General features: G+C 47.0%; 1 protein-coding gene across 3 annotated transcripts in view; it reads right to left on the reverse strand.

The window, feature by feature from the left end:
- The window catches only part of B4galt1 (UDP-Gal:betaGlcNAc beta 1,4- galactosyltransferase, polypeptide 1), a 49383-nt gene that overhangs the window by 7987 nt on the left and 28574 nt on the right, over window positions 1–12822 (reverse strand). For 2 of the 3 annotated variants that reach the window (NM_022305.5, NM_001378519.1), the window contains exons 2-3: window positions 10851–11086; window positions 97–284 (exon numbers count right to left, since the gene is read on the reverse strand). In NM_022305.5, the coding sequence (NP_071641.1) occupies window positions 97–284; window positions 10851–11086 (424 nt within the window). Of the gene's footprint in view, window positions 1–96; window positions 285–5354; window positions 5664–10850; window positions 11087–12822 lie in introns of all 3 variants that reach the window. The other variant, NR_165793.1, reaches the window with a different exon arrangement.

Genomic DNA, 12822 nt, shown 5'->3' on the forward strand with positions numbered 1-12822 from the left:
CTGCAGAGTCGAGGGCACTACAGAGGAACTACATTTTTTAGTTCACACCGGAGAACCTACCACATTTGCAGCAGACTCTGGCTAAGTATGTCTTACCTAAACCCGAACTTGTCCATTGCAACAGAAATGTGCCGTGGCTGCGAAAAACACCTGTAGGCATTACGGTCGTCCATCGGAATGAGGTCCACATCACTGAACACAAAGCAGTTGTAATCATAGTCCTTCAAGGCCTCTTGAAAGCCAATATTGAGCAGCTTAGCTCGATTGAACATGGTGTCTCCAGCCTGGTGCAGAAACAAGAAGTGCTATTAGGGGCCACGTGACCTTTGAGCAGATCACTCACAAGGACTGGGTCTGTGACACATGGCCATTTAACTAACAGTTAACTGTTGGGCTCCATTTTTCTGCCCTTACTTCACAATCAATCCTGAGTGTCAACCCCCTGAATCAGCAACCTCATTTCCAGGAGTCTGCCCAACAGAAGGGCTGACATGTGTGTGACAAACTGTGAACAATACCATACTGTTCCCTGTGAAGCATGCATCATAGGAGCAGGTTGTAAACAGTTGCAGAAGCATCACTGGGGAAATGGCCAAACAAGTCATGTGTGTCACATAATGAAATAGATTTGTGATAGACAGATACATAGGTAGATAGATAGATAGATAGATAATGGCCAGGTATGGTGGCACCTGTAATCTGGCACCAACGAGCCCAAAGTATGTAGATTATGAGTCTGAGACCAGCCAAAATACAGAGCAGTTTGGAATATAGTGAGACTGTTTTAAAATGTGTGTGTGTGTGTGTGTGTGTGCACGTGCACGCACACACACACACACACACACACACCCATGGAAACCCATATAGCTCTTAAGAAAAGGTGAAAGGCATTTAAACACACGTCACTTATTATAGACACCAGCAACAATACATAGAAGTAGTGAAAATTGGGTGCCTCTTCACCTCCAATTTGTTCCAGTCTGACTGACATACTGTTGGAATTCTACATGTCTATCAGACCATCAATTAGATGCTGGAGGAATGTGGTGAACCTTACTTAATTCTTGCCCTTATAATGCTCACAGTGTATAGCAGGAAGCAGTCAGATACACATGATAGATTTAGAGACAAGGCACCTGTGCTTACTAGGTCCAGCTGATGGGCCCAAGTTGCCAAGCCTGATGGTGGAAAGATTGTTTTGTGTTTTAATGACTTACCTTGTTTGTTCTTAGTATCACCCATGAAAATGTGTCACAAAGGCTTTATTTACACTTTTGATTTTTAGTCAACTAGTGCCTCACTGTCATCAAATAAAAGTGTAATAGTGGCTGTCTAGCTTGATGGATGGATTGGATGGATGAATGGATGGACAAACAGATAATCTGATGAACAAGTAACAATGTACAATGGTAGATGGTGACACTTTCTGTAAAGTTCTGACCAAAGCAGCTCCTTGAGGATCACTCTGGGGTGTTGGTTCTTACTGGCTCCTGTGTCCCATTGTTAGCAGAGATGGTCCCAACACAGGCCTGCTGTCCTTTACCCCTAGCAGGTCACAAATTTCTTTTTGAACATGTGCTTTCACATTCTGACCTCCTATAGTGCCGTGAAGCAGTGAAGGCCCCACACTGTGGAATCCTCACTTACCAAAGCTGTTTTTCCCGGAAACTCTTAGCGATCAAGGGACTGGAACCTCCACTCTGAGTTATCACTGTCCTACAAGGGCCTGTAGCCCATGGGTGAGAACTCCTCTCTCACTGTGCCTGGATGGAAACTTGAAAATCGTGGCACTCAACGGGCTGTCTGTCCATCAGGTAGATAACAAACAAACTACTTAGAAAAAGGGAGGTACCAGGAAGTTAGAAAACAATGAATAAATTAAGAAACCACCTAGCACACAGGAGCTCCTTTCTCCAACTCTATCAAAGTCCTTCAACCACGCAGAACACAAAGAACACTGTGTTCTTTGGCTGCTCCACCACAAGGAGTTCATCTGAAGTTCTGAGTTCAACTAATTCCACATAAGGCACGGGGCAGAAAGTCCACTGAGTAGGAAGTGAATAGGAAAACTAAGAAGTTATTAGAACCACTGTTATTGTAACAACGTACTGTTAATGTCCACTGGGAGATGTCATACACATGGCACAGAGTAAGCGCTTCTACCCTTGTGGTATATGGCTTGAACATCTTGACAGTATTTAATAGTCTTGTCCCAACCCAAATTACACTTTGGAACACAAAGCCCCAATGACCACTGTTCTAATAAGTGAAAGGGACGAATTCCCAAAGACTCTAACCCCTACGGGATATCCTAAGGGTATCTCCAAACGTACAACTATGCCCTTTCTCTTAGCATACGCCCAAGATCTGGAGTGGGGTGGGGTGGGGTGGGGGTGGGTGGGAGGGTTCCTGGTGGCATTCTCTGTACTCCACAGGACCTGCTGGCAATGTCTGTTTGATCTAAGCATTGCTCAAGATTATGCAGTGTTCACTTTCCAGGAGCTTGAAATTTGGAACCATGAACATGCACTTGGGGAGGGGGGCGCACAGCCCATAAACAGAATAAGTACACAGTTCCTTCAATTCAGAGAGGACTCTGGCTGTCTGGACCACATTCAGAACTAGTCAGACAATTTCCCAAGTAACCTGAACAACATGCTCGCTCCTAGGCCTCTTCTCTAAGTAGTGCCATCTACATGAACCAGGAAGGAGGAAAGTATGTGGTATCAGCTCCCGGATGTGCTGAGGCCCTGCAGGAACTTGAAATGGGAAGACAGACAAAATGTACCTTCCTCTTCTCTCCTTGAGACTGTAGAAAGTGAAATTATTTTCTGGTTTCTTTGGGTGAAATGCTTTCCTTTCTTGGCCAGAAAGACAGCATGCAAAGCCAATTATGTTTTTCTAAGATGTTCTCAACCTCCTTAGAGACAGAAGTCACCCTCCTCCCACGACTCCTTCCCACCATCACGACCTACTGCTTCACTCAATTAAGTGCAAATTTATCAAGCACCTAGTGCCAGACCAGGCCAAATACACAACTGAGACAAAACAGATACTTTCATCCCAGTTTCTCCACTTACTAGATAAGTGAATGGATGATTATTCTTCTGGCCTCAGTTTCCTGCTTTGTCACAAGAGTGCACAAAAGGCCTTTGTACCCTACCTAGTAACAATTCAGCTACTACCATGATTATGCAGACTGTTCGTCCATCTGGGGCTATCAGACTATCAGGCTAGAGTCCTGTGGCCACGTTTCCTGACGCTCCGGGCGACTCCACCTTCTTTAGCATTTGCTTGTGGTCTTTTTTACCAGCTTCAAGAGTCCCCCTCAATTCCTGCTGCTCTGACAGACAGGGCATTTCTAAACAGGATTAGGCTTAAGGGAATTAGCCTGTGACTCACATGATTAAGCCTCCAGCTGCAGAAGAAAGTGCGAGACCTGAGACCTTTCGAGAGCGAGGTAGAGGGTGGGAATGCCCAGTGCGAAGTCTGGGGAGGAGACACTTCACACTGAGGCACATTCCTCTGTAAAAACACGACTCAGCTTTTTTGTTCTTTTTTTTTACTTTGGTTTGGGTCGGTTTGGGGTTCTGTCTGCTTTGGTATTGAGACAAGATCTCACTGTGTACACTAGGCTGGCCTCAAAAATCAGAGACTGACTATTGGGAGTGAAGGCATGTACCGCCTTGGCCAGCATGATCCAGGTTTTAAAAGTGGCCTTCTCACATTGCACACTGGCAGACAAGATTTAGAGTTAGCCTTTCCTCATTTGAGGGGGAAAAACAGGCAGAAAGAAGAAAAGCCCCCAAATTGCTAAAACCTCTAAATGACTGAGAATGCAGATGAGAGAAGAGACACTGGGCTGGGGAGGAGGCATCATGTGGGAAGAGATCTGTAAAAAAACGATGAGGAAAAAGAAACACTTTAGAAACAAGAATTCAACACAGCTGTAGAGGTGGGCCCTCTAGGCCAAAGGGAGTCTTACACTCTGTTTTGCATGTCTAGAGGGATTTGTCTCTCAGTCTAGGAAAAGACAGGGAGACCAGTTCAATTAGAAAAACGGTTGTATAAAACAGTTCATATAAAACAGGCAAGCCTAGGAAGGAATGGTGGGTAAAATTTTAATTCCTCCTTAAAGGAAGAATTCAAGCCAGAGTTCCTCATGCCCACCTGGCCCTAAGCATGTGTCCTCATGAGAGCCTTTTGGGTGAGGGGGACAGAACAGGTCCCAGAGTCTCGTCTAGTCTCCAGGGAAACCCTGAGTCTGAGAAGCTAAGAAGGACAAAAGTGGCTTCCTTTGATTGCAACCAAGGCCAGAGGACCAGCTAAAGAAAGTCATGTTTCACCCTGTCCAAGTCTCAACAGCCTCTGTCCAACCATTCTGCCTTCCAGGGACGCAGGCCTACACTGTCATCAGCAGACAGATCCTGAGACCCAGATGGCCTGAGGACACACCAGCAATAGGCAGCTCAACAACAAGGTTGCTCCCAGGATTCTCTATGAATCAGAATATCTGTGATGGGAGAGATTAGGTTGTCGTACCCTCATCAAAAAGCCACTCCTACTCACAGTACCTTCAAATCCAGGGGCAGGTCTGTAGCCAATTGCAGTTGCTGACCATGCCCCAAGTATCTTTCTGTGCCTCCGAAGATGCTAAGACCTCGGCTGAGTGAGTTGTGAGACAGCTAGGAGCGAGCGCTCAGAGCTGAGGTCAGGAGCTGGGATGATGCAGAATCCGTGGCAGGTTAATATCTACTCTTCTTTCAGTTCCTAGCAGCTGGGTTCTAGTTTTTATGCATAATAAGTTGGTGGCTTTGGGCTTAGACACAGTCCCCAACAGAACTTGAATCTGGGACTTTTAAGTTTTTCGCCACTAAGTAAAAGACACAGGCTCTTCAGAACAAGGGCCCATACTCTTGGGAGGCAATTCTGTTAGCTACAGTAGTCACAAGGGTGAGCACATTTACTTCTGAGAACACAGGCTGGGAGAGCAGCATGTAAGACACAAGCTAAAAACAGAGACTTCTCTTTCAAAAAGCAATTTGTCTACATACTGGTTAATTATAAAGATGTGCAACGTATTTCTTAACATAACAATCCTATGTGTGAAAATCTAGCCTGAGGAAACAATCTTGAATGCAGAAGAAGCCAACACAGCAAACCTGAGCCTTGAGGATGTTTGCTACTGTTTATTTAGGCTTCTAATAAAGAAAAGGATTAATTGTGGTAGAACTCAGTGACCAATTACTATGAAAGCATTGAAGTTATGGATATGGAGACTATGAAACAGCATGGGAAGATGCTAATGATATGACCTGAGGAGAAAGACAAGATATAAACATTTATATACATACACTATGAGTGTGAGCTCTACCGGGGTTTAATCTAAAGCCGGCGAAGTCTCTCGGGTTCTGCATCATCATGAGCTGGCTTCCACTGATCTCGATGTTTTCCCAGCAAGGCCACAGCAGCCCTGTGCTTGCCTGGGAGGCACCACAGCTGGAAGACAGTCACAGGGGCTTATTCACAGCTTCCCCCTGCCAGAGAGGCCTGGCACTGTGTCAGATGTGAGGACATTACCAGAGTGGCAGTGGCAGCAGCGGTGGCGGCGAAGGTGACGGCAGTAGTTAGGATAGCAGCGGTAGGTAAGTCGACTTTTCTTTCTTTAGAGGAGGCAGAGAGGACAGAAGAGAAGGTAGGTGAAAAGTAAGAAGCCACTCATGAATAGGAAGGCGCTCCTCCTTCAGTTTGCTTTGCTACAAACAGGACTGACAAGTAGAGGCAAAAGTCCCCACTAGAAGGGAAAAGAAGGCACACGCAGAAGATATGGGCAAAGGGACCGGCAAGCCTCAGGCTGCGGCAGGACTCACTGGACCACTCTTCCAATAAAGCCAAGTCCAAATACACTGTCACTCCCTTTTTTGTGTAAATGTCTGGAGGTTATTCATTAGCGCTTGAGTACCAGTAAGTGCTACGACACTCCCCAGGAGAAACCACAGATGTGGTCAGACAGGGAGACAGCAGGGCAGAGGGTGGCACTCAGACTGGACTGGCAGACACTTCCACCACTCCCACTCCACCCCCGTATCAGTCATGCCCCAAGGCAAGGGAAGGTCAACCGCTGAGCCCTCTCCCTCCTAAAGTTCCATCCCCCTACACATCCATTGACAGCTGGAAGAGGAAATAGAAGACAGGTGACATAAAGATAATCAAGACAGAAGTCAAGTCCTAAGGGCCAAGAAGCAGCCACCTTCACGGCTCTGCTTTGCCATAACTGATCCTGACCTCCTGGAGGAACTGCTATCTTAGAGCCTAAAATGGTCCTCGGAGGAGGGGCTGGAGACGGCTCAGTGGTGGGGAACACATGTTGCATTTGTAGAGCATCTCTCTGAGTTTGGTTCCCAGTACTCACATTAGGAGGCCAACAATTGCCCATCATAACTCAAGCTCCAGTGGATGCCCTCTTCTAGCCTCTACTGGCACCTACATTCATGTATACACAAGTGTACACACACACACACACACACACACACACACACACACACACACACGTTTTTCAAAAAGTATCTTCAAAACAAAAACAGAACAAAGTCACAGCCAAACAAAGCACCATCTGACCTCCTAGCACAGGCTGGCACTCTCTCTTTCCCAAAGCCTGTCCAGCCAGGTCTGCCTGGAGGTATCACGAGTCACAAAGGCTCCTGGGGGCTTGGCAGCTATTACTAACAAGCTGCTGCCTCTCTCACATGAGCTAACAAGCCTCATGGTACACCAAGTACACATCATGGCGATCAGGACATTCTATCATCACCTAATCCCAGTCCGCCAGTGACCATGATCTGATTGCCTACGCAGCCTACAAAGCAGCCCTCACTAGAGGTCTATGCAAGTCAAAATACAAAGGAACACGAGAGACTGTGCTTTGGGTTTGGGGCTTGCTAGCCCAGGCTAGCCCCGAGCACACTATGTAGTGAGGCTAGTCTCAAACTTGCAATCTTCCTCTTTTTGGACTACAATTAGCGGGTTGAATCACCTATCATGTCTTGACTCAAAAGAGTTTTATGATTATGAGCCAACATGGGGCTAAAGCATATTATATCTTCCCCAAAAAGGAAGACTGCCCTAAGGTTTTATCACAGGCAGCCTATACCCTAGTCAGCAACGCACAGGAACGTCAGGTGAAGGGCCCTGGGGAGGGACTGTGCCAGTTTTAAAAGGGTCATAATATGGCCAAGCTAGGAGAGGAGGCTTTGCTTCCAGCAGGAATGGGCCCAACTAGAGAACCGGGGGCAGAGGGGTCCTGAGTATGGGTATCAATAAATGAGCAGGACTCAAAGAAAGAAACCCCATGTTCCAAACCCTGCAGAGTCCATTCTGGACTGCGGAGGAGATCCACGGTCAGACATGTGGAAGTGAGTCTGGCTAGGAACTAAGGATCAAGGGCCAAAATGAGACACAAAAATGGTAATTGTCCCTTGTACCAAGAGAAGGAGGAGAGGTCACCTCTACTTCAGGGGCTTCACAGAGCTCATGAGGTCAAGGCTTAAATCATATCCAGAAAAAGCCACCGGAGAAGGCCTATGCACAGAGTACAAGGGGGAGGTGACAAGTGTCTGGGTGAGAATGACAGGCTGCTTGCCTGTAGCAAGCTGTGTGAAGGGTGACAAGGAGAAGTGGCTGGAAGTAGGTCAGGACTATTCCCCAGGTGGCATCCCACGATAAGGTTTCAGATCACTCAGGTCCTTGCCTATGGCAGGGGGAAGTTGTTGAAGGCTTTAAGGTAAAGACGTGACACGGACAGAGTCAGAAAGATGAGGACCCAAAGGTGACAGAAGCACTGTGACACTGGGAAAGTTGCCTCTCAGCTGCTGACTCGGGGGCAAAGCACTGCAGTGGCTATGACCGACTGTAATTTTTATGATGGATACTTTCTAAAGCTCCTTACCTCTGCTTTTCTTTCTTCCTTTGTCTTTTTCATTTAAGGCTGGTGCTACCAGGTGGCAGCCTGACTATTACCTGGCTTTCCTGACTGAAGTGTGAGTGACAGAACACACTCCCTGTTTGTTATATGACGCCCTGACATTCATTTCCATACCAAGGTCTACCCCAGGGCTGAATTTAGCCTGATACCTAAGTGTCAGAGTAGGACCCATGACACCAAGTAGGATATGCTGAGACTCTAGCAAGACCTGCATACATATGGCAAGAGGAGAGACAGAACCCCAAAGGACACCCTTGCCCCTCTCTGCAACAATGGGGGAGCACCTCCCACACTCCCCTCCAGAACACTCATGCTGAGCTTTAAGTTTCATAGTGGCTGGAGGGGCCTACACTGAACAAGGTTAACAGCAAGTATAAACCATAGAAACCCAGTGGACTTAGGACACAACCTTCCTCCTAAAAAAGTTTATGAGGCATGACCCCTGAGTCTTCTTGAGAGCCTGTCTTCTGACTCACACCGGCTACTCATTATCTTCTGACCCCATAGAGGCCCTAACAGGTGGGAGGCAAGACCCTGATATTGGTGCTTCATTGGGCTAAAGCAGGAGGCTGGAAGAACAATAAGGAATTTACCAGCAAGGTCCCAGGCAGAGGCAACAGGCAAGAAGGACAGGAAAGAAATAACAGCTAGTGTTTATTAAGTAGTCAAGGGCTTCTGTGGCCTGCCCATGATCACAGACTGGGAAGTGGCTCTCCAGGTTATGGGGCTCACTTACAGCCCTGGATACCAGGCTTTGAGAAACATGCCAGGAAGAGGATACATGGCCTCAAGAAGAGCTGTTGTGGCCCAGTGGGAGGACATTATTGAACTTAGGAATCTTACCTGGGGCTTAGTTGCAACCCAGCGTTATTCATGTGACCAGTTCTTCTCTCTACTTGTCCCTGACTCAGAGCAGAATTTTTTTTATCCCTGCCCTCTGGGGTCTAGGCAAGCTCTAGAGAACAGTGACAGGGTAGTACACTGTTTCTCCTCTTTGCTTCAAGGCTGACACTCAAAGCTAAGGACCCGTGGATGCTAGGCAAGCATTCTACCACTGAGTGACACCCCCAGCTCCTAAAAAAGAGTCCTTTTCTGATACTAAGGTACAAGTGGGGGAGAAAGAGAACGGGGAGTTCCTATCTCAGGGAAAGTAAGGAGGAAGCAGACGGCGGGTAATTTAGGGTTGTTTTCTCCAAAACGTGACTCACAGGACACTCATCACTGGAGATGATTCTTGGAAAATAGCTGTCTAGACTAGCTAAGGAAACACTTCCGGAGGTCACAAGGTGTCAGTACATGGAAGATTCTAGAACAGTGAGATCTGCCTTCCTCACACATTTAGGAACTCCTGTACTAGATATATCGGGGCACAGCCTTCTCTCCTTCCTCTGAGCTTCAAAAGCATTAAACAGTCACCATCCATCCAATCACACCATTTTGTTTGTTTTTTGAGACAGGGTTTCACTGTGTAGTACCGGCTGTCCTGGAACTCGATCTGTAGACCAGGCTGGCCTCAAATTCTCTGCACTTGCCTCTGCCTCCAGAGTCCTGGGATTAAAGGCATGCACCAAGAACTTAAAAATATTAAAGAAATTAAGTAAAAAACGAAAAACATTACTTTTCTTCAGTATGCTTAATGAGCACAACTGTTTTCCCCATGAATATAACTTTGGTTTTTCAAGTTTGTCCCCAATACTGAAATTCATGTATATTCTGTAATCTAGGTGTGTTGATGAGTCTGACTTACCTGCCTAGGTGCCAAGTTTCATTAAAATGTGTTTTTGGAAAGACTGCCCCTTTACTTCAACATACATTTTGAGCCCCCCCTTTTTTTTTGCTTCTATCAAAGTCAGGGGGCTTTATGTTGCATTAGGGAAGCTAGGATATCTGAGGGCTGCCTCAGTTGCTACAGGGATGTTTAAAGAAGTGTAAGATGCCGCCACCTTGAAGCTTCCAGCCCACACTAGGTAGATGAAGACTTTGCTACAAAGCAGTTTGTTTACAATTTAAAATAGCCTGTGAGCCAGGTGGCAGAGGTGCACACCTTTAATCCCAGCACTCAGGAGGCAGAGGCAGGTGCAGAGCTCGGTGAGACTGAGCCAGCCCAGTCTACAAAGTGAGCTCCAGGACAGCCAGGGCTACACAGTGAGACCCTGCCTCAAAAGAACCTTTAAAACGCTTTAGATCTATTTGAATCTGGGTTGTGGTGATAGAGGCTGGCTAAGTTTTCAGCTTGTATCCTAAGCAGATGAGAGCCTGACACACACAATCTGAGGTACAGCAGGAAACTCAGCCTAGTCCATATCACTCTCTGAGGCTCTAGAATAGGACTCCCCCAGACTTCTCACCCATGGCTGGCTGTAGAGACATACATGGTCTCTTATGGATGGTCCCTGAAGAATGATACTGACCACCCAGCTGGATAAATTTCAAAGTTGCCAAAAAAAATCTGAAACAAAAATGGATTGTTTTGGAATTATTATTATTATTATTATTATTAGTAGTAGTAGTAGTAGTAGTAGCAGCAGAAGAGGAGGAGGAGTAGGAAGAAAGCTAGAGTAGCCTAAAAATGGTAAATAATCAGTGTTTTACTTTGCGATCATTGGAGATATCTTTTTCTTTCATTTTTGCTGGAAGTTTACTTTTAAAAGGCCAAGCACACCGTATCTATTTCTCTTGGCTAACAGAGCTATATCAACAAGCGAGCATACCGCTTGGCACTTAGCTCGCTGCACTGTTTAAAGGACAGCAACAGTGACAGAGTTGACACATCCTTGTAGACCGAGATCACTCCCTTCCCTCGGCGCTCACTGAGCACACACTTGTGTGCCTGCGTTCTACCTCCCTTGTCCCACTTCCCAAACCTCACCTGATTGATGACGTAGATGCCATAGTCGAGTTGCTGGCGCTGAAGGATGGGATGCAAATAATACAGCCAGTATTTGAGATGCTCCTGCCGGTTACGGAATGGGATGATGATGGCCACCTTGTGAGGAGAGACACAGTCCTTGGGGGAGTAACGGCCGCCCGTCTTTATCTCTGGGTTCTTCTTTGCCAAAAGCTCCAGATCCACAGCAATATTAAAGTCAATCAGCATGGGGCCAACTAGAGAGGGGGAAGGAAGAAGTTAGCCAGCCACAGGGCCTCTCTGCCGCAGACTGCATTAGCTGACCAGACCACAGCTACAGAGGGGACAGTTCCTCCTGGAAGAAGGGTGACACAGGGTGATGTAGAAAAGGCATTCATGCCCAGCCCTAGTGTGATCAGTCACTTCAGGAAACTCCCAGAGCTGGGGTACTGCGGTACAGACCGGTGAGCACAGATGAGAAAACACTTTCTCAGAAAATCCCGAGCTCTGCCACCTGCCATCAGTGTGGTTTTAGACATACGACTACCACGGCTCTTTCTAAACCTGATCTAACTGGGGAAAGGGAAGGAGCAGGTGTGGTGTGGGCGAATCACCGTAGAGGAAATCAGATTCAAAATGAAGACAGCAGGGGGGGGGGGGAATAAAAGGGACTCAAAAGAGAAGGCTGGCGGTCATAAGATCCCAGAGGAAAAGGAGGGGACACAAAAAGAACAAGCTAGAAAGATCTAAAGAAGAAAAAAAAAGCTTAGAAATAGTGGCCAATAAAGTATCGGTATGAATTGAGGCTAGGATGGCTCCAGAGTTCCTGTCCAGGAAGAAGAAGTCAGAGAAATGGGTCAGTAAGAAAGTGGTTGGCTCAAAAGACTCAGGGACAGCAGATTCTGACATGGTCAGGGACAGAGGGAAGAAAAGACCCTGTGGAATGCACAAAGTGGTCCAGGCAGAGACCCAAGATTGCAAGCCCAGGCTCACAATACTCTATGCTCCCTGGACATCTTCAATATAGGTTCCAGAAACATGAGTCCCAGCAAGATGCTCCGTAGAAAAACTATGCTCAGGACAAGTCAGGATGGGAGCCGCGCAGATTAAATCCTGCTTCTGGAACGCACACAAGGGCACTGAAAAAACTGTGCGGCCAAGAAGCCCCTCAAAGTTCTCTACCTCACCACTGCCTAACTATATCATCGCTGAACTGATGTTGTCATTTGGGGAACTGTTATTCTGCGGTGGCCAGCTTTACATGTCAAACAAACCAGGCACTAGAACACAGGGAGGAAGCCACAGAAGGTGGGACAGATCAGTCACCTGAAATACACGAAGGACAAACACTCACTTCTGTCCACCCCTCTGCAGGTTCCAATCTGTCCTTTTTATTAAAAAGGAAGAGGAAGAAGAGGAGGAGGAGGAGGAGCTCCTCACATGCCCAGGGAGGAGCTGCCTCCCTAAAATCTACCTCTTGCAAAGGAAGCCATGAGCCTGTCCCCTGTCTGTAAGCATTTCTTGACAGCTGCCACCTTCTCTCCCGTTCCTGGGATCCTTCTCAATCTTATGTCCCTGCTCCTTCACCACAGGACCTGTTCCCATTAGTTCATTCTCTTCTGAGACACAGTTCTGATCAACTCTCCTTCGTGGTGAAAGCTCTGTGACCTGGCACAAAAGGAGGCCAAGGGCCTTGAACAGGCCCACACCGTTCAAGCCATCTTCCCTGGTTTGGTTGCCTATTTCCTTAGCCGTCCCCACTTCCTTGAACCAACTAACTTTTGCGTTGACAGGCAGGCCTTCATCCTTTGACTTTCTGGAGAAACACAGAGCTTAGGCAAGGAAGGACACAGCCTCTAACTCAAAAGGGCTGTGTCCTGAATCCAGATTGTGACCTCCCTTTTGGAGGTCATGAGTCTTGCAGAACTACTTCTTAACAATACGGCTATTGTTTCAGCTCTTACCTCCCAAGATGCCCTAAGGTGATCAGGGA

The sequence above is a fragment of the Mus musculus genome, chromosome 4, assembly GCF_000001635.26.
Source record: "Mus musculus strain C57BL/6J chromosome 4, GRCm38.p6 C57BL/6J".
Lineage (NCBI taxonomy): Eukaryota > Metazoa > Chordata > Mammalia > Rodentia > Muridae > Mus > Mus musculus.